General features: G+C 37.2%; 1 protein-coding gene across 2 annotated transcripts in view; it reads left to right on the top strand.

Annotated features, from left to right (window-relative positions):
• The window catches only part of TRAPPC12 (trafficking protein particle complex subunit 12), a 65,426-nt gene that overhangs the window by 27,477 nt on the left and 17,138 nt on the right, over positions 1 to 20,811 (top strand). For both annotated transcript variants that reach the window (XM_068937250.1, XM_009667445.2), the window contains exons 6-7: positions 13,119 to 13,231; positions 19,940 to 20,012. In XM_068937250.1, the coding sequence (XP_068793351.1) occupies positions 13,119 to 13,231; positions 19,940 to 20,012 (186 nt within the window). The remainder of the gene's footprint in view (positions 1 to 13,118; positions 13,232 to 19,939; positions 20,013 to 20,811) is intronic.

Here is a 20,811-nt window from a genome sequence, read left to right as displayed (position 1 = left end):
GCTGAGAGAGCTGGCAGATGTCATTGCATGGCCACTCTCCATCATCTTGGAAAGGTCCTGGAGATCAGGAGAGGTGCCTGAGGACTGGAAGAAAGCCAGTGTCGCTGCAGTCTTCCAAAAGAGGGGCAAGAAGGAGGAGCCAGGGAACTACAGGCCTGATCAGCCTGTAGTTCCCTACCATCCCTGGAACCTGGAGGTCATCCCTAAGCACATGGAGGACAAGAAGGTGATCAGGAGGAGTCAGCACGGATTCACCAAAGGGCAAATCATGCTGGACCAATGTGACGGCCTTCTCTGACGGAATGACTGGCTGGGTAGATGAGGGGAGAGCAGTGGATGTTGTCTCCCCGGACTTCGGCAGGGCTTCAGCAACACTGTCTCCCATCCCATCCTCCTAGGCAAGCTCAGGCAGTGCGGGCTAGATGAGCGGACGGTGAGGTGGATGGACAACTGGCTGGATGGCCGAGCTCAGAGGGTTGTGGTCAGTGGTGCAGAGTCTAGTGGGAGGCCTGTAGCTAGGGGTGTCCCCCAGGGGTCAGTCCTGGGTCCAGTCTTGTTCAAGGTATTCATCCATCACCTGCATGAAGGCACAGAGTGCACCCTCAGCAAGTCTGCTGATGAGACTAAACTGGGGGGAGTGGCTGACACACCAGAAGGCTGTGCTGCCTTTCAGAGGGACCTGGAGAGGCTAGGGAGCTGGGCCGAGAGGAACCTCCTGAAGTTCAACAAAGGAAGTGCAGGGTCCTGCACCTGGGGAGGAATAACCCCAGGCAGCAGTACAGGCTGGGGGTTGACCTGTTGGAAAGTAGCTCTGCCGAGAAGGACCTGGGAGTGCTGGTGGACAACGAGTTAAGCATGAGCCAGCCATGTGCCCTTGTGGCCCAGAAGGCCACTGGTCTCCTGGGGTGCATGAGGCAGAGTGTGGCCAGCAGGTGGAGGGGGGTGATCCTGCCCCTCTCCTCAGCCCTGGGGAGGCCTCCCCTGGAGTACTGTGTCCAGTTCAGAAGACTGAAGGGGGATCTGATCAATGTGTGTAAGTATCTGAAGGGAGGGTGTCAAGGGGATGGGGCCCGACTCTTCTCAGGGGTACCCAGTGACAGGACAAGAGGCAAGGGGCACAAACTGAAACACGGGCAGTTCCATGTGAACATGAGGTTGCCCAGAGAGGTTGTGGAGTGTCCTTCTTTGGAGATATTCAAAACCCGCCTGGACGTGACCCTGTGCAGTGTGCTCTAGATGACCCTGCTTGAGCAGGGCAGGTTGTACTGGATGATCTCCCGAGGTCCCTTCCAACCTCAACCATTCTGTGAGAATTCTTTTTTTTTTCTTTTCTCTTCTTTTTCTCCTTTTGATGGTAAAGCATGATTTTTATTCTTCTGACATGAAATTATTCTTCCATCATCTGGTGGAAAGTTCCTAAACGAACATATTGTTAAATATTTAATTGTAAGTGCTCTGGAAACTGATTTCATATTGTACGCTTTCTCATGAGCTGTGTTTCTAATCTTCACCCAAATGTTTTTTGAAGTTGTGGCTGTATCGTGGCCGCAGGGATACAGCAGTGTGTACTGAAATAGGAAGACACTTTTAGATGGGCAGTGAAAGCTTAAAATGTTTTTTTTTTTTTCTCTCTCTTCAGGAAGTAGTTTGAGTCTAGACAGCCCTAAACTATGGTTTTAGTGTACTTCATTAAGTTTATATTTCTTTTCTGGCTTTACTACTGTTCAGTGTAGTTTTACCTTTTAGTAGAAATAGATGAAAGGATTGAAACAAAAATTTTTTGATTGTGTGAGATTTTATTTTCAAAGTGTCTTTATTTCCTCAGTAGTGCTCTTAATTTATTTTTTCTTCTATTCAGCTTTGAAATTCAGATCCCTCTAAAGGAATCTTTTTCATAAGTGATCTAGAACTCTAATCCATCCTGACCCATTAAGTAGTTCATGCTGTTGGCAAATTTTTAGTGCCAAAGTCTAAGGTGAAACGTAATGTGTAATAATGTTTTCATTTAATACGCTTATGAAATGGGAGAAAGTTTTTGTAAGATGTAATAGGAAGCTTGTCTTATGTCTTTTGACACAGATGCCGCGTACTCACTGTGAGTACACTAACCTAGAACTCCTCTCTAGTACGTGATGAGGGCATTTTACAGACGTTTGGACTGTGTCTAGTGCAGAGAATTGTGCATAGCTCCCAAGTCTTTCTGCCATCTGAAACTTGGTCCTCTTTGTGCATGTGAACCAGAATGATTTGAAGACATTTACAGCCCAGGGAAGGACAGCCACAGATTGGGAGAATTATTTTCCATATGCTTTCCCAGAAAGCATACTGATGCCTCTGTTGCGTAAGTGACATTTGGCCGTTTTGAGTTTACTGTCTTCCTTTCCTCTACTCTCCTACTTGTCCATGCCAGCAGGAGGCAGCTCTCGTATTTTTGATCCAGCCTTGCTCAAAGCTGACTTTCCTTTTGCCTCAGCACAGTTTTGGATGATACTATGAATGAAATGCCCGTTTTCCCATAACCATCAGCTTTTGGTTAGTAGTAAAATTGAAGCAGAATGGGAAACGGAGTCAAGAAAAAGAAAAACAATGGCAGAGGGCAAAGATAAAATAATCAAGGAAAAAAAAGAAATAGAGGAAGAAACGCACAGAGTAAAGAAATTATAGCATATGGAGTTCACTTGTCTTATTAAATTCTGCAGGAAAACCAAAGAAAAAAGAATCAAGCCATTGTTACATGTGGTATTACTTTTGTCATGCGTTACTGCAAGTAGTGCTATGTCTGCGTAGTCATACTCACATGTCACACCTTCAGCATTGGCAGTTGCTCACCTGAGTTCATCCTTCAATCCTGTGTTGACAGTAATAAACATATTAAAACCTCTAGAACTGGTAAAATTGGCCAAGTAGTTTATTTACGGTATTGTGTACATCTCCTTACTTTCTCTTTAAATTCACTACTTGTTTTGCTGTTTCAGTGTTACCTTACCATACCTGTGAAATCTGCTAATACAGATTGAATAAATAACAGACAGGCATTGTGGTTCCAAATGGGTATTTAGAGTAGTCAGATAATTTTTTCTAAGGTAATAGAGATATTTTAGTTAAGAAACGTGTGTAAATTTAAGAGGCTAGGGTGCTGCCAAACAAATTTAATTGTTCTTTCTTTCACAAGGCTACATATTCTCATTATAGATAGCACCAGCTTTATATTATATTCCTTAAAAATGAGCAACTAACTATGTAGATAAGTTACTCATTTCCAAATTCTGCCTTACTAGGTAACTATCAGTGCTGAAGATTTATGGTGATCCTTTTGTGGTAGGACAATGATTATTGTTTTTTTCCGTTCTTTCTTTTGTACTTTCCTTGCTTCAGTGCAAATAATATCTCCAAGTTATTGAAAAACTGTTCTTGCAGGCTTTCACAATCGGATCTTAACTCAAAATATTGGCCTGTGTTTGCAGGTAAAATTTTAAACTATATGGAAACTTGCAATTTCAGTTAAAATTTTCAAAACCTTTTCTTTCAATGTTTACAAATATTTAGGCTCCTGTCTCCTCCTGAGTCTTTCTGGAACTGAACTAATAAACAAAAGCTGAGAAACTAAATATTCTATTGAATTTGGAATTTTTGGGGGTTTTAAGTTTACTTTTCACAGACAGACTTGGACTCTAGGTTATTACATCATCACTTTTCAAAATCTCCTTATAAATTGTACAAATAAGTTGTTGGATTTGAACAATCAACAGTTCTTTCCTTTTTCTCACTAGCTCTCTGCCTTTAGTCATTTTTTCCTGATTTTAATGTCACCCTCTCTCCCTTGCTGTCTTTTCTTTCTCTGTCTTATACATCTGTAAATACACATGGGGTAGAAATGTCACAGAGAAGAGTTGTGACAAGATTTTGTGCGTATGTGTGTGTGTATAAAGTTGCTCTGCTTTATACATGTGTGAATGTATGTATGCATATATGCATATATATACACTCATGTATGTGTATAGACTGTTTATACACTTCAAGTATGTACAAATGTGTGTGTGTGTGTGCATATGTGCAAGTGTATATATATATGTATGCGTGTGTGTATATATCTATGGATGTATAAAGCAGAATAACTTCCTGAGACTAAATATTGTATATTTTGCTTTTCCTCCTTACAGGGAAGGGGAGGTTTTACAGTCATATGATCCTACTTTGTGATGTTTCCCATAAATGATAATAATTTGCCTTACTGCTGCTTTTTGGTATTCAGATTTTATTAAATAAACTGTCGAAGGCTGATGAGAAAGCATTTCTGGTCACTTATTCTGCAACAAGAAAATATTTAGAAAGAACTGCTAGCCATTGGAATTCTCTTTTTTCTGTTCTAAAAGAGCTGTAGATGTGGGCTAGACATTGAACTTGATTGACATGAGGTGATCTTTATGTTATGACAGTTATGAAAATGTGCAGCTGTTAATAAAGGAATATCAACTGGAATCTGTGGTCTCAGAAAGTTCTACCTGATCTTACTATTTACTCCCATCTGTTCCCATTTTTTTAAAAGAGAATGAAACCGGTTTTCCCCTTGTGACCTTTTTATAGATAAAATTGCCATGAGATCCCTAAAGATCGTCAGCAGAGGTCGTGTATAAAACATCAAGCTAGAAGCAGACTTTCATTGCTTAAAATAAAATTTCAATATATGACAGTAATTGTAGGGCATTACCTTTTTCTGGAAATCATCTAAGCTTAGTAGATTTCATTTTGCTGTATAAAAGGGCGTTACTTGTTTTGCAGATGCAGCGAATGAAATAGAGAACACAAATACATTTTCTCATGTTCATATGTAAATATTTTAATTATGGGATACGTTGCTTGTTTTAAATACTTCCTTGAGGTGGTATAGGTATACCATAGGTGTACCACAGGCCTTCATTATTTTGTGGAAGGTTTCATATCTTACTTTATGTAAGAGATGTGTGTCTTACTTACTAGGCATATAACTACTGTATGTCTTATTTTTAGCTGAATGTCAGCATAACTTTGCTTCCAGGGTACTTTGAAAATTAATTATAGTGAGACTTCCGTTTTAGAGATGAATAAAATTAAGAAACGATGTCTACTGTAAACCATTGTTTTCAGCCACTTAGAAACTTCTCATTCTTTACAATCTTGCTTTGAAATTGTTATTCTTTTTTCTTTATTATTTTGCACAATTCCAGCAGCGTTGATTGACACTTTTAATAAAAGAAGGAATACTTTACCCTTAATCAAGAATAGAGGGTTGTTCACTGGAAAACAGTGACTTTAAACAGGATTTTTAAATCAGAGTGAATAAGTAGGGCAAGCCATAAGAAAAACCTTCGTCAGGACATTATAGCTTGATACTGAAATTCCAATTAAAGAGATATTTGTTTTCCCAGAGAAGCTGACACAAATTGGAGCAAACTATTAAAGAAGTGTATTCTCTCTCTTCATGCTTTCAAATCATTGTTTTTCTGAACTTTAACCAAGTAGACTCATCATGGGTAAAACTAGGTGAAATATTTAACTGTTTGCAATGCAACAGGAAAAAGACTAGATAGACGTTATTAACCCAGTGCCACTCCAATAATAAAAGTTTTCCCCTCACTTAAACTGCTGAAATTGCTGGGTTGGGGCCTTCAAAATGATTGTGTTACCTTCTTCATGGCTAATTTGTGGAGTGTAGGCACTCAACTTTTCTAGTTGAACAGATGACATTAGTATAACAGTATAAATTACTAGTGGAAAGAAAATAACTAATCGGACAGAATTTGTATCTAGCATTGTTTTGTCTCCGGTCCTTAAAGAAGACATTTTCTTCTGGGTGCTGCTGACAAAGGTCATAGACTGGTGTAGTCAGTGTTAATTTTTTTTTTAGTTTTCAGTGTGCAAAATAAGACCCTTCAGCAAAAATTAATCTTGGCAAAAATTGTGCTCCTGAGTTGCTCCGGGGGGCATGGATTGACACAGTGCAGTGCAATACCACGTAGAGATACCAAACTCTTTTTTGAAAGAGCTCTTGTGCATGTCAGGAGCAAGACAGCCCCTTGGGTTATGCCTGGGCAAACCAGAAAAATGAAAAACAAATGAACTTTTCTGTAATTACCAACGAAGTATGATATATATTTTGGAAATAAAAGCGTCCTCTGTATGGGTATCTGAGTTATAGCACACCTAGAAGAGTTCTGGGGCCGTGCCTGCCTCAGAGGCAAGCGGGCTGTCTGTACAGAGAACAAATCTGAGAGGGTAGGCCCCAAAAACCACTAGAGAGAGATGTCCGGTGGGTTGCTGTCCTGTCCTGGGTCTGCTTGTGGACTGATATCTACTGCAAGTCATCCCTAATTCAGGACGTGTGTCAAAGCTTCCCGTTAAACCATAGGATTTGTTCGCTGTCGAGCCTGATAGTAGCATTCCTGTAACTTCCTGCTGTTCATTGGAAAAGCTTTTTCTATGCAATTCAGCTGCCATGATTGACAATTCAAAATATTGTTTAGCTGACTGTGTAATTAATTAGCAGATATGAAATGGAAGGGGAGGAAGAGTTGTTTGTACATCACATGGAAGTTTGGGGTCTTTCAAAAAACAGGTTGGTGTGTGGTTTCTTTTCATAACTACAGACCATTGAATTGATTTCAAAGGTAACTTTGAAGGAGAAGTGTGTGCGGGGATAGATTTTTGTTGTGCTCCTTGAATACTTGCTGTATCTCCCTTCCTAAGCAGTATCTCTTTTTCTTCAGCTTCTATTTTGTCTGTTGTTTTCTCTTATGCCCATTTTTGTTCCTTTTAATGTCACTCACAAAGTTCCTTTCCAGTTCGCTGGAGACAAAATTTTTATGCAGAGAAAAAACTATGATGGAAACTTGTTCAAATTGTTGATAGTGTTAATGTGTTTTTGGCTGAGAGAGCATGCTTAGAAGAGGACTGCAGCAGGCACTGCAGTTTGGTAGGAGCTGCTGCAGAGGGAATTGGGTGTCATTTACACACTGCCAGCTTTTGAGTATCAGGCCTGAGAGTGTTTGTTTATGTTTTAGAGGCAATGAGCAAAAAGAAAGGCTAGAATTAAGGGGTACAATTGAGTTGAGTGCAATAATAATGAGAAAACAACAATCCCTTATTCTTGCCTTTATTTCCATAAGCTTCAAGGAAACCTTTCCTTTTCGTCTCAGAAGCATTAATCACTAGTAGCCAACACAGATAACCAATAATCCTCCTGAGAAGTCTAAGTAGAGTTGCAGATATTGTTACTTAAAGAATGATTTGCAACTGTTGCCAAATAGGAAAGATTTCTGAGACTTTTTATATTCCCTAAAAGGCTGGTATGGTAATACTTTGCCAAACAGTCCCGTTTCTGTGACTTTATGCAGCGTATGTTTCTTGGCATTGTAAAGACACAGCAGTGATTTTAGCGTACCATAACCGAGGTACCAAAAACTAGATATCAAGCTAGCTCTCATTAAAATGTGCTGAGCTGATACATTTTACTTAATTGTCATGGATTTTGTCCACCGAAGCTGTAGTTTTCTTGTCCATTTCTCACTGTCTTATGATTCATATTGGAAAATATACTTGGATTATCCTATTTACAAATGAAACAGTTGGATTTTTTTTAAACCTGGAAATATGCTAGAATATATTATTCTTTCACATTGAAAAATCTGGAATTTATGTAGGAACTTCTATGTTACGTTTATATTACGTTGCTACAGAGACTGAACCGATAACATTACCATATCTCTGAGCTAGGATTGCCAGATAATATGCTGAAAAAATATAGATGTCTTGAAGGAATCTCTGATGGATGTTTTTGGTTTTAATTAAGTCCAGGTGAAGTGTGGCCATCTTCAGAGCTGCAGGAGCAGCCTCTAGGCACTCAAACCAGTGAAGCAGCTGGCAATTCCCCCATCTGATCCTGGCTGAGCAGATGGAGCTAGTGCAGAGAGTAGAGCCAGAGGTGGGATGACAAATAATTTTTAACAGAGATCAGATTTTTACAATTTTGGAGTGATAGATAAGTAAGTACATACATACTTCATGATATCTTTTATCCGGATGGTTGGTTAACTCTTTTTTCCTATATTACTATCTTCAGATAAAGATGATCACAAATATTTTTTCTGTGTAGAATTAGAATTATATTAGTGTGCTGTCACACTTAATGGGCAGAATGAAATCTAAGGCTTTTCCCTTTTCAGGAGAAACACAAGAGTGTTTTTTGTAGTTTAGTTTGCATTTTATCCCTTGGCATTGATTTATTTGTTAGCATTTTTAGGTATTGGGAAGAGCAGTGTTGTATCATCCTTGCTATCCGTGTCTGAATTTTGTAGTGTGTTAGACTGTTTGTCTTTAAGAAAGAAAAAAAAATTCTATTTTGCCTTGTGTTTTGCCTGTAGTTGCAAATAAATCTACTTTTTCTGTGGTCTCAATGTGCCATTTGAAAATTCTTAATTATTGCATTAAAATTCTACAGGAGGAATAAAACTGTTAAGCAACTGGGGAGTATCTCATGCATAGCTATGATTACTAAAGTATATGAAAATGTTTTTTATTTCATCTTGTTTTAATAATTGTTGAAAATATATTTTTAATAGTGGATATTTTTTACTTTGTATACAATTTTTTGTCAGATATTTGATTATATATAGTATATGTAGCAATGTAGTTAAGCATAGGATTGTTGATGATCGCCTTTAAACATACTCTGTGTTTAACGTGTCTAAGTGGTGTTTATTTTCCTTTTTTTTTGGTTCAGCTTCTTACATAGGCTTTTAATATTTTCAGTTATGCTTCTCTTTTTAAGCAAGATTTGTGACAGGCACTTTATTAAGTCTCAATTCTTTTTTTCTTTGTCATCATCCTCATTTTAAAGTGTTAGAAAATATGTTTATTTTAATCTGAAATCTCATCTGCCTCATGAGACAGTAAAGCTGTGTTTTTTTAGATTTTTATGTGTTCTCTCTCTCTCTCTTTCTCTCTCTCTTTTCTTTTTTTTCTTTTTTTTTTTTTTTAATGAGAATGGGCCCTTCTGCACTAGCTTTCTTAGTCTCAGCAGGGAAAAGCTGAAAGACATGCCTTTGATGCAACATGATAGGGTAGTGTCATAGAGCAATAAACCTAAGTCGTGCTGTTTAGACCAGAATTCTTACTGAGCTCTGTTAACTTGCTTAAGTGTTCAAAGTCAGCGCTTCCTGCCATTCTCCTACTTGATTGCATTTTACATTTTATCAGTGAACTGATGAGGCTTCGCGGAAGATTCATGAGAGTCATATTACAGTTTGCCTTTGCCTTTTTCATCTTCTGTTCTCCCCATGCAACTCGGCTGAGCTGCTTTTCAAACCCATTATACTCCCAGTCTTCCCTCCCACGATGGTACACGCACAGGTCACCTTGCTGAGTCTTTTGATAACAAGGGTTCATAACCATCCACCTTCTGAAAAGATTTTTAGTAACTTGCTGTTGCTTCTCTCATGTCTTCAAGCTCTTCCTTGACATTATTCTCTCAGACGAGTTCAAAGATGATTATTCTGCTTTCTTAGTCTTGAGAAAACTGTAGAAACACGTTTTGGATGCCAGAAATAATATAGTAGTAGAATATATTCATTCTCTCTTTTTTTCATTTTTTACACAACTATTAACCAGGAGTCATAAAGTTCTTTTGATGAGTAGGTCTCTTCACAGGCATTTCGTATTAATGCCATATATTTTTCAAGAAAAATGTATGTAGATTGCATTGGCACTTTATATAAGTACCACTCATAAATCTTGAGAGATTTACCAAGTCTAAAGTAAATTTATGATCATTCTTGTTAACCAGAATATCGGTCTGTAAATATAGGAGCTGAATTAGATATATTAGCTACACTTCATGTCATTTAACTAAACAAAAAAAGCTTATTTGGAGATGGGAACATATGTGGGGAAGTTTTGCTTCTCAAAAAAATATCAGTTTCCTTTTTATAAACAGAATATTTAAGGAACATGTGTGGATAAGTGGCTTGGATGAGTGCTACAGGTTTCGTTATGAGCAATTTTCTCATCTGATTCAACCTGAAGTTACCAAATACTGTTTGCATGGAGTGGTAAGGCAGCCTTACCAAGGGTAAAAGCTAGTTTCTTTTCTCACTCTTTTATTTTCCACTGTTACCACTGTTTTGTGAGAGCACACATAATTTTGTGCCTTCTTCCAGAAAAAACATTACCTTCTGCTTTTCAGGAGGAGTAGAAGGAAGCTAAGGAAGATGGCAGAAACAGTCAGTGTGTCAGATATATAAAGTAAAAGTCTGCAGGCTGTTTAATAGGCAGTAAGTGACAAATTTTTACTACTGGGATTTGTTCTAAGCTTAAAGTAAAATTGCTTACAGGATACTAGTTGTGTTGTGAATTTCCAGAAGAGCGAAAGAAGAGACAGTTGCTGGTGTTTTAGATCCTCCCAAGTGAAATAGTAATATAAGTTTTAGTTTGAAAAGTCATTATGTTGACCATCCTTTCCCTGAGGGCCAGCTTCCTTGTGATTTTGTTTGGTGAGACCTATACCATCATACTAACAGTCCTGCTAAGGATCACACTGGAGTGCGTTCTGGTCACATGCTCTGAATGAAATACTAGATCATTGGTGGGTAAGAAAATAATACATTAATAAAGTATGTTTTGAAGCAGTGCAGTTCTGAATGCTTATCACAGCCAAGGTCTTAGTTGTGATAGGGAATAAATCAGATTCTTATAAAGTGTAAGTTGGACTAGAGATCCATTCATCATTCTAACATACTATGACACCAGTTTTGATGATGTAGATTAGTGATGGGTAATGGGTTATTACTTCCCACTGCATGGATCATAATAGCATGGCTCTATTCAGCAATCTATAAGATCAATACTTTACAAAATATGCAATCCCAAAAAGCGTTTCACAAAATGTTATATAAATTTTATAAAAATTGATAACGTGTGACACTTATCTGAGCGCCGTTAAATATCTATCTACCTGTATGCTGAACTGTGCTGGTTCCACTTCAGGTTTCCTGTAGGAGTGTTTATTGGGTTGACCTTTTGTCACTTTTTACAAGAGAATGTAATGATACAACCTTGTTCAGAGCTGAAAATGCTAGAACACTGTCATTAACCAAAAATATTTTTAAAACTTTAGATTCTTTACATTTTATATGTCAGATTTTCCAAAGCTTTACTAGATGAACAAGACTATTTTTTTTAACTTGTGCTTCCTGTAGGTGCGTGGTTCGTGTCTTAGCATACCTCTACAAAACAATTATTCCATGGTGTTCTGGCTCAGAATTTACTTGGTTTTGCCTTCTTTTTCTTTTTTTTCTGCCATCCGTACACTTATGTATCTTTTCTTGTATCATGCTAGATACTAATCAGGATAAATAAATAAAACATTTAACATCTCTTTTTATTGGTTGAATGACCTTTTTAATAACCCCTGTAAAAAGAATTTTAAAGGCAGTTTTGTTGTCTTATTGTACATATGATGATGCATGAAACTTGTGTATGCTTTCTTAAAGAGAACACAGCAGTCACAGAAGCCATTAGGAATACTTAGCTTTGGCAAAAGAGAACTTATGTAAATGCAGTTGGCTTACTCTGAAGATCATAATTAGTAAGTTGATTTTGTGATTACAACTTTATCTCCTTTAAAATGTTTAGAGGCAGTGCCTCACTGCGTATAGCATTTACCTCTTTGACATACAAACCTCTTAAGAACAGGTGCAAAAAACTGTAAAAACCTTGTGAACCTGTAAAAACCTGTTTGTGAAAAGAGGTGAGCCAAGAGGTGAGTCAAGAGGGAAATCCCTTTAGAATATGTCCAAACTAAGCAAATGCATTATGTTAAATGCATTTTTAGAACTGTAGACTATTTTGCAAGGCTTCTTTCCCCATTATGCCTGTTCTGTTTTTTAATAGTAGTGTTCAGTTTATGGTCATGTTCAGTGTAATTGTCCTTGTAAACCGGATGCGCAGATATCTGAAAGTAAGATATTGCACGCTGTAGGAGTTCCTAAAGCTTCTGAAACTGTCTGTAAAGTCAGTGCTTGCAAACTTACAGGATTGGATCCTTGGTAAAAATAATGACAATGATGGCAATAATAATAAGTAAACTAATCTGAAAAGGAATAGACCATTTTTTCTCCTACAAATATTGCTTAAAATTCTTTCCTTATTATTTGTTTTCAATAAATTAGAAAAGTACACAAAATATACTACCTTCATGCAGAACAGATCTCACGGCAGAGTCATTTGATAACTCTTCGTGGAAGAGCCAACATTAGTGAAGTAAAATGCAGAGTAAAAGTTTTCTACTGTAAACACTTAGCAAGGGAATGGTCTCTGCTAAGCATAATGGATTCTGATCTTTCCACAGGCTGGAGCATATTAATATCAAAAGAAACAATAGAGTATTTACAGTATATCCTAATTTCTTGGGGGAGTTGCTTTTTTTTTTTAGATTTAATGAATCTGTTAGAGTATACTTTTCTGTTCTTTATTATACTGATTTTATTCTTAATTTCTTTTGATTCATGTTGATTCATGTCTTCTTTTTCTTTCTCTAAGATGTAATGTAGAAGTTCTTCATAGCAGCCTTCTGCTTATTTGGAAAAAATTACATATAATTGGTTTTTGCTTGCCTAGGTTATTTACCTTTTTTAGCAGGCATGCCTTTAAGGCCTACAATTCCATCTTAATTTTGCTGTATTGATTGTAAGATATGCATAATTATTAAATGTCAGGATTATTGTAGCTGAAACTTGAGTAATCCTCCATTTTTATCCTTTACTGTAATTGATTTATAAAAATCTTTAATGCATATTGTACCTTTGTGTACACCTTGTTTTTGGAGTATGGAATTAGGTGCACCTTTTTCTTGCTGTCTTGGTTATGTGTGGTATCCATGTGTTTACGTATTTAAAATAACTTTACACAATGCTACATGCTATAAGTATGGAAAGGTTTGCTACTTTCTCATCTTTTACATCTTTCATCACAAGAAGAAAATGAGAATTTGAAATTAAATTGGATTTTGTGTCACATACACAAGTGAGAAGGCAAATTGTGCACTGATGGTTATAGCAAACACACTTAAAAGTTGTTTATGATTCCAGGTTCCATGGTTCCTTTCTCCATGCGGATTTTACATGCTGAACTTCCTCAGTATCTAGGTAATCCTCAGGAATCACTAGATAGACTGCACAGTATGAAGATAATCTGCACCAAGGTAACAGCTTCTCCATGTAACAGCATTTTGTAATGTTTAAGGAACTTATTTTACTGTCCTTATCTAGAACCTGTGATTTAAACTAGCACATTTTGACTCTGTCTTTGATACAAATGAGGAACTCATTAATAAATCATTAACTCTTTTTTTTGCCTTTTAGGATACAGCATCCTTCTCTCCTCTGTGTGGTAACTCTACCGACTAAAATACATAGACTAATAGAAAACATAGTTCCCTTGCTTTCTTGCTTATACCAGGCAAGACACTGAGAGAACAGTGTAGTATGTTGAAGGGCAAGTGAGAGAGGGTCTTTTCCCTTACTCAGCTGCATGCAGCTGTCCCAAAAACTTAGTTGTTAATGACTGAGACTTATGCTCCCTCCTTCAGAAATAGTTTGGGTAGCTGGTTTTGGAAATGCCAGTCATTTGGGACTGGAAATACGAACTGTTTGGTTTTTTTTCCCCTAAGTTGCAACAATAAAAAATTAGGGCCTAAATTGTAATATGGATTTGTCAGTGCTGAAACTGGACTGATGGTGTTGTGAGCACCATCCATATCTCAGTCCACTGAACCAAACATCCTGCGTGTTAAGCCTCCATCCTTACATTTTTGACAGAAATCTTCCCTAATAATCTAATAGAAGAATGACTATAAATGTTATAAATTGTGTTAATCCCCTTTATTGTTTTATCTGAGACACTTAGAATTTCAAAACTGTATATAATATATGTATATAATATATGATCAAGTTTTATGTGCAGTATTCTTTGGAAGTTTCCTGTATTTGCTCCTGAAAATAAGATGAGTAACATAAACGAAGGGGTTTTATTACTATAATTGCTTTAAGTCCTAAAATAAACTTGTTTCTTAACGCGGAGTAGTCACTAGGATAACCAAAGGTTTAGTCAAAAATCGCTTTTCATTCTATTATGAGGGAAAAGAGGAAAGTTTCTGGTAATAAGAGATGAATGTGACATTTACTGTAGAGTGAGAAAGACTTTATTTGGAAACTCTTGAGGAATATGTCAAATTTGGCCAAAAAGTACTTTTGGAAGGCACTTTTTAGCACTTCATGAATAACGTTTCTATTCATGACCATCTTATCTGATATTACTGTCAGCCTACTCTCTAGCATTTACCTTTGGCATTTGTAAGTAAAAGCAGTCCTCCTCAATTTGAAGAAATTTTCTTCTAGAAGATGTCATAGTCTTCCTCTGTTGCAGGATTTCACAGTGCCACTACTGACATTTGCCTACCCCAGCTTGCAGTAGATCATCAGGTGTTTCATATCTTGTTTTCGTGTGATCTGATATTAAGTGCCATGTTGTCTGCCTTCGGTCATGAAGGCACCACTAGACTCTTAAAAGTCAAGTAGTATCTAAGTTCTTTTATCCTGTAAAGGAGAGAGAAAATTGTATGAATGTGAATGAGGAAGTGACATCTGAGAAGGCAGTCTTCATCAGCCGTGTGGCAAACTGTGTTGAAATGCACATCTCTTAGTTACGGTTTAATTAACTGTGACTCTCCACAGCTTTAATGTTACTGGTCAAAAGAGGAACGAAAGGGAAAGAATATTAGATTCTTTTCCCCTCTTCCTTTCGAGACCCTTAAGTCATCTAGAACCTTGAGGTGGCTCTGCCTGCTCACTTTTCCTTAGATGCCTGTCTTTAAAGCATGTCCAATGTACTAAGGAAGCTTTTGAACTCTAATGCAAGATTTTGTTTGAAGATAAACTAGACCAATTATTTCTTTAAATACAGGCAGTTAGAGAAGGTGAAACAGAAATAAAGGAAATCTGCAAATAAAAGATATTCTTTCCCTTGCCTGTTAAGTTCTTGAAGAACAGGTCCTTTTAAGCAGATTCTCACTTCATCAACTTCTAGTGGCTTCCTGCGTCACTACAACCTCCATGTGAGTCCTTGTGCTCTTTGGAAAAGTTTCTTTGAGTCTGGCTATATGTCTTTTACTGGATTTTCCAAGGAATCTCCCCTTCTCTGCACTTACTGTCAATTTCCTGATTGCTGTCTCTTTATTCTGAATTTGTAGAGTTGCTCCCAGGTGAATATGCTCAACTGTTGTCAGAATGGGAGCAATCTCCGTTTCTTTCTGACAGGCTCCCCCAGGACCAGGGTTCAGAAGACCAGACAAGCCATTCGCTGTGCTGATGGGCACTCCTTTTTGAAGTACAGTACACAGAAAAGTGCAAACAAACAAATAAAGCATATCATCCTTGACAAGGGGATATTTCTGATTAGTTATTCTAAGCACCTCATTGCAGATCACTTCAGTTGTTTGCATTTAATTAAATACCTTCTCTTTTGGAGCATTTCAGAAACAACTGTAGAAACAAGAGTGTGAAAAAGAGGAGCTTGTAAAGATAAGGACATTTTTAAAAAAGCAGTTGTAAGTTCTTGATAATTTAACCATTTGAAATCATGCAGGATTGTCTGGAAAACCCATTGTTTGTATGCCTGTTTTAATTTGTGTATGGAATGCTGTTTGTCTAATAATCAAGATCACATGTGAATTGTTCACGAGTAGAGCAGATTAGGAGAACCTGGTGTAAGGAGGAAGCTAACATCAGACATGTATATTCATTATTCTTATTATTCGTATATGACACTTGGGAACCATTGGGGTTATAACAGAATTAATTGGGGAGCTTTCAACCAAAAGCCTCCAGCATTTTACTTTACTACTTTAAAAAGTGGAAAAATAATCTTTGGTCATCCTTATTTACAGATATGAATAGTCATTATGTAAATGAGATGATCTTGCAGTCATAAGAGCTAGAAGAGAAAAAAGACCTATTAGCTCACCTAGTCTGTCTCTTTGCAATGCAGGGTTGTTTTTTAGCTTTTAATGAGCCAGCCTGTGGAGCTGCAACCGTTTCCCCTGGGAGGCTCTTCCAGGCTAATGCTGATGTATTCTTATCATATGAAAATTTGTCTTCCTATTCGACTTCTCTTTCTTAATGTAATTCCATTATTCCTATCTGATACCTCTTTTTAACCTCCTAAATTCCCTCTTGTTTTTTCTTGTACACACTCTAGAGATACTTGTCAGCTTCAGATTAGGCATTAGACTTGAAGATCTAGCCGTAATCACTTTGTCAGCATTCTGGTAACTCGGTCTCTTCAGCCTGCGTATACTTACATGTTTCTGGTAACTGAACTGGGATTGGAGGTTGAATGAAAAATCGTTTTATTTTTCCCTGTATAGGATTTTTTTCCTTTTTACTTTTTCTAGCATTCCTATAAATTTGTAATCAGAATCTGATCTGATATTTTACAAATCCTGTTATAGGTGCAACATTTGAGAATTAAATAATCTGTAAAGCCAAAGGTCTATTACAGTTTTGTGGGGGAATGCGGTGAAATTGTTATTGTCTCTGTGTTATCACTGGTCTTCCTAATATGAGTTGCCTCAATGAGTTGTTGCACTTATAAGTCTGCATTAAAGTAAATGGTCTCCTAACACCCAAGCAATAGGAGTAGTAATTTAAGTCATAAAAGGGTTTTTTTCTATTCAGATACTCATACAAAAACACATCCATGATTACTTTAGTGCTAAAGCTGCTAAGGATATGCCAAAAGAACAAACCGTCAGGCTTGGACTAAACTCATCTCATGTTTGTGACCAAGCTTCCTAGCTGAATGAGGGAGACCTCGTGGAAATAGCATCCCATAGTGTAACCTGTTTAGCTTTTTAACCCTGATCCTTCAAGTGACAGCGCTGTACTGTCCTCTTCCACCAGAGAGGTGGAGCACTAGCAGGTAGGAGAACAGTCTGACTGCCTTAAAAATGCCTTTGCAAGTGTTCTCCTTGCAAAATTAAAAAAAAAAAGTCTGGTACAATTTGCCCATCTGCCAACCCCGCTGTAGTTCCATCACTCCTTCATATTGTCTTCCTACTTGACTGTCCTCCACATATAATTCATATCTCCCAGTCTTTTGTTTTACTTCAAAATTGATGAACTTTTCAGTTTCTTAGCTATAGACTGCTTCTGCTTTTTCATTTTCACTCAACCTCCAGTCCTGGCTCAGAACACGCTAAGTATTCTGCTAAGGATACACAAATATTCCGTTTCTCATAGGTGACTTCAGTCCAGGGGCTATTTGTCTTGACCCCTTGTTTGATGAGTTTTTAGAAATAATAATGCACCAGTCTGAGTGCTCAAAAAGCCAAAATTCCACAAACACCGAAGAAGGTTATTTTGAGTAAGAAGCTAATGCTGATTAAAAGTTGTGAAAGAAGAAAGAGATATTTAAGGATGAGAAGCTAAAAATGCAAATGGTGATATGCGTAGGTTAGTAGATAAAACATATAGGCAATTGCCAGAGGATAAAACAAGACTCAATGAAATAATATTAGCCAGTATAATTAATGTCTGTGTTTATAAGTATTCAAAACAAGAAAAAGCATAGGTCATATATACAAATGTTGTTTAAAGTAGATGGTAGACGTGTTTAATGCTTATTTATATTTAAAACAAGGATGTTTAAAGCTATCCTATATGGTATTACTAGAATAGATAGTTTACCATCTGTGGAAAAGAAAGATGAGAGAACCTGCTAAAATTAAGCATATCATATCAGCTAACCCACATAACTTACACTGAGGAACTACCTGAATCATTCGTGTTAATATTAAAGAGTTCTTGGAAAACTGCAGAAATTCTCAAGTACTGAAAGACTGCAGATGTTGTTCCTAAGCTTAAGAAGGGCAAAAGGAGATAAACCTAGGGAATAAACCAATTAGCCTCAAATCAGCCCCGAGTTCTGTTTTAATTACGTTGAGCTTGAGGTGACGGCTAGATATCCCCAAGTAGATGTAACAGAATGGTTAATATAATATTCTAATTGTATTTTCATATCTAATTCTTTATTTTCAGATTATGTTAGTCAGCATGTTTTCACAGAAGGGCTTTGTCAAACAAATTTATTGTCTTTTTCAGCAGGATAGCTCGTCTCATTGATGAAGGCAATTTGTTAGGTTTAGACCGTTTCAAGAGTAAGAATTTTTGAGAATGAAAAGTGATCACTTCGTGTTTTCCAGGGAAAAAGAAAGGTCACTTTTTTAGACTGGTCAGAGAACAGACACTAAGTTTTTCGGCTTGGGGAAAGGAAGGTGTTCGTTTCTCAGTCTGATGAGCTGCCTAGTTATACACTCGACGTTTTAACGCTTTTAAAAATCTGGTGCTTTGATTTCTAAGTGATCTCTAAGTGGCTGCGTTGCTTTTGAAAGTGGGACTGAGATCCAATCTCACAAGCACGCAACTATGATCTCCTAAATTGCCACCTATCAACTAAGCCACAGTATCTGTACAAGTGTATGCTCTTAGCCTCTCAAAATTTGAGATAAGGCAACTTAGCTTAGCCCTCTATGAACAGGGTTTATACTAAATCATATTACCTTGTATTTGTCGTGGGCTAACAATTCTTACAGAGAAAATTACCCTGGCTCAGCTGGCATGTGATAACTGCAGTCATTTCATCATATGCCTCTCCTAACTCTTAAGTTACTTGTAGTTAAATTTATTGCACCTAACTTTAGGCTTTCACTGTAGTCTATGAAAAGAGATTGGTACCTCTTAGGGCAGTTCCTTCCAGCTGAAGGTGTCTAAAATAGGTAGCATGAATTCACTTTCTGGAGGCACTGACTGCTCTTCATGGACTGTAGAAGGCACCAAAAAGCTATTTGAGGTCAGATTAATTCTGCCTTTCCTTGCTTTTGAGGTTTTCCTCTGTGTTGTTTTTAAGGGACTGTTTAGAAAGCACTGAGCACAGTTTGAATGCTTTCCTGGTGCAGGAAAAAAAAAAATCTCCTCTTAAACTTAAATTGACAGAAGCTAAAGGCTCTGTTGGCAAGTGCACTGAGTCCCCAGAAGAGGAAGTGCCTTATATTTTGCTAATTGGCTAACCACTGCAGCTGATTAAAGAGCGAGCCGCTTTAATGGATTTTGAAGGGAATCTCGAGCAGTGTTCTGTGACCAAAGTTATAAATCAGTAACGGGAAAAATGGGGTGATCAGTAGGAGTCAAAGAACAAATTGGGAGAAACTGATGGGAGGAGAACAAGGAAAGTTGACTTGCATGTTAAATGGAACCTGGCATACATATTTTAAAAGTGCTTAAGACAGAAGCTTCAGTAGATATACATTTTCATTCTTCCAGTTACACAACAAATGCTTCACTCACTCAATAATTTACATTATTTGAAATCTGTAATAAATAAAAAGACATCAATAAACCCCAAACTTTGAGAAGCAAAGTAAAAGAACTAAAAGGAGTGCTGCATTAGTGACATAATGAGCAAACTGTCTTTGAAACCAGAGCCCAGGTTAGGGTGGGGGGAGTCAAGAGGGAATGACTCTCTTTGACGATCTGTGGTGTTGTTAACGTTCATTCTCTGGTGAAGCATATTTCTTGTTTTGCTTAACGAAACGTGTATGTCCCTAGAGTGTGCTGACATTTGATGTTGTATTAAATATCATAAACCTAAACTCTAACATCCTTCTACCGTACAAAGGCTTTCTTACTTCATGCAAATGATCTAGCTATGGTAATAATCAGTGATTTTGAAATGTATTGGTGTGAAACATTCCTGCCTGAATTGGTTTTCATATAGACTGTCAATTGTTGATAATTTGCATGTAATATAAAATGCTGTTTAAACTCATGTTAGTTACTTTGGAAAATTACTACAGATATTAGAAAACTTGGAGCAAGGGTTAGCTGAAGATGGAAGTATGACTAACTTTGCACAGGAGAACAGGCAAGGTAGGTATTCTTTAAACCTTTTCTTCACAGACAGTGCATTTTTATTGCTTGCCCAAGTATACCAGAAGTTTTCACAAGACTGCCCCAAAGTTGTTAAAACAGCATTTATGTCATCTCATAGCCTGCACAGCCTCTGAAGTGATACAGCTTGTACGTTTATTTGCTGGAATTCATTTCACAGCTTTACCTTTTATTTTGATCAAATTGGTATACTAAATCAAAATTCTTCCCTAGTTAGAAGACGCAAAGAACATGGCTGCCATCCTTTAGTGATGAGTCAAGTATAAGTAAAACAGCATACTGGTGTGGCAACTAGGTGGATGTTTCATCTTAAGCCTTGACTCGTTGCCTCCTCTCAGTCCTCATCTCTGAAACCCACGAAATTTCTTTAGATCACATTGCCATCATAAAAGGGCCACAGTGGTCTAGGATGTTGGTGTGTAACTGTCTAAATCTCACTAAAGGTGCATGATACTTCTTAGACTCCTGAAATACCTAAGTCACTTTTAAAAATGACGTTTAGATAGTACTCATCTAAACTACCTTTTTCATCATCTTAATTTCACCTGTGTTTTTTTCCTATTCCGTTTATCCCAAGTGTTTACCTTTAATAGTATAGAGTACATTATTGCATAAAGGTCATCTGGACAAATTAGTCATCTGAGCATCTTTTTTTTAACGGAAATTATATTATCGAGGTCATTTGAGTGTGCTTAAAAATTGAACGTGAGATGATGGATTAGATCCACTCATGATGCCTAGTAATCTAGAAATTAAAAATTTCATACCCAGAAAACAA

Source organism: Struthio camelus, chromosome 3 (assembly GCF_040807025.1).
Source record: "Struthio camelus isolate bStrCam1 chromosome 3, bStrCam1.hap1, whole genome shotgun sequence".
Taxonomy (NCBI): Eukaryota; Metazoa; Chordata; class Aves; order Struthioniformes; family Struthionidae; genus Struthio; species Struthio camelus.
The sequence above is the reverse complement of the archived record's forward strand: the minus strand, read 5'-3'. Positions and strand labels throughout refer to the sequence as shown.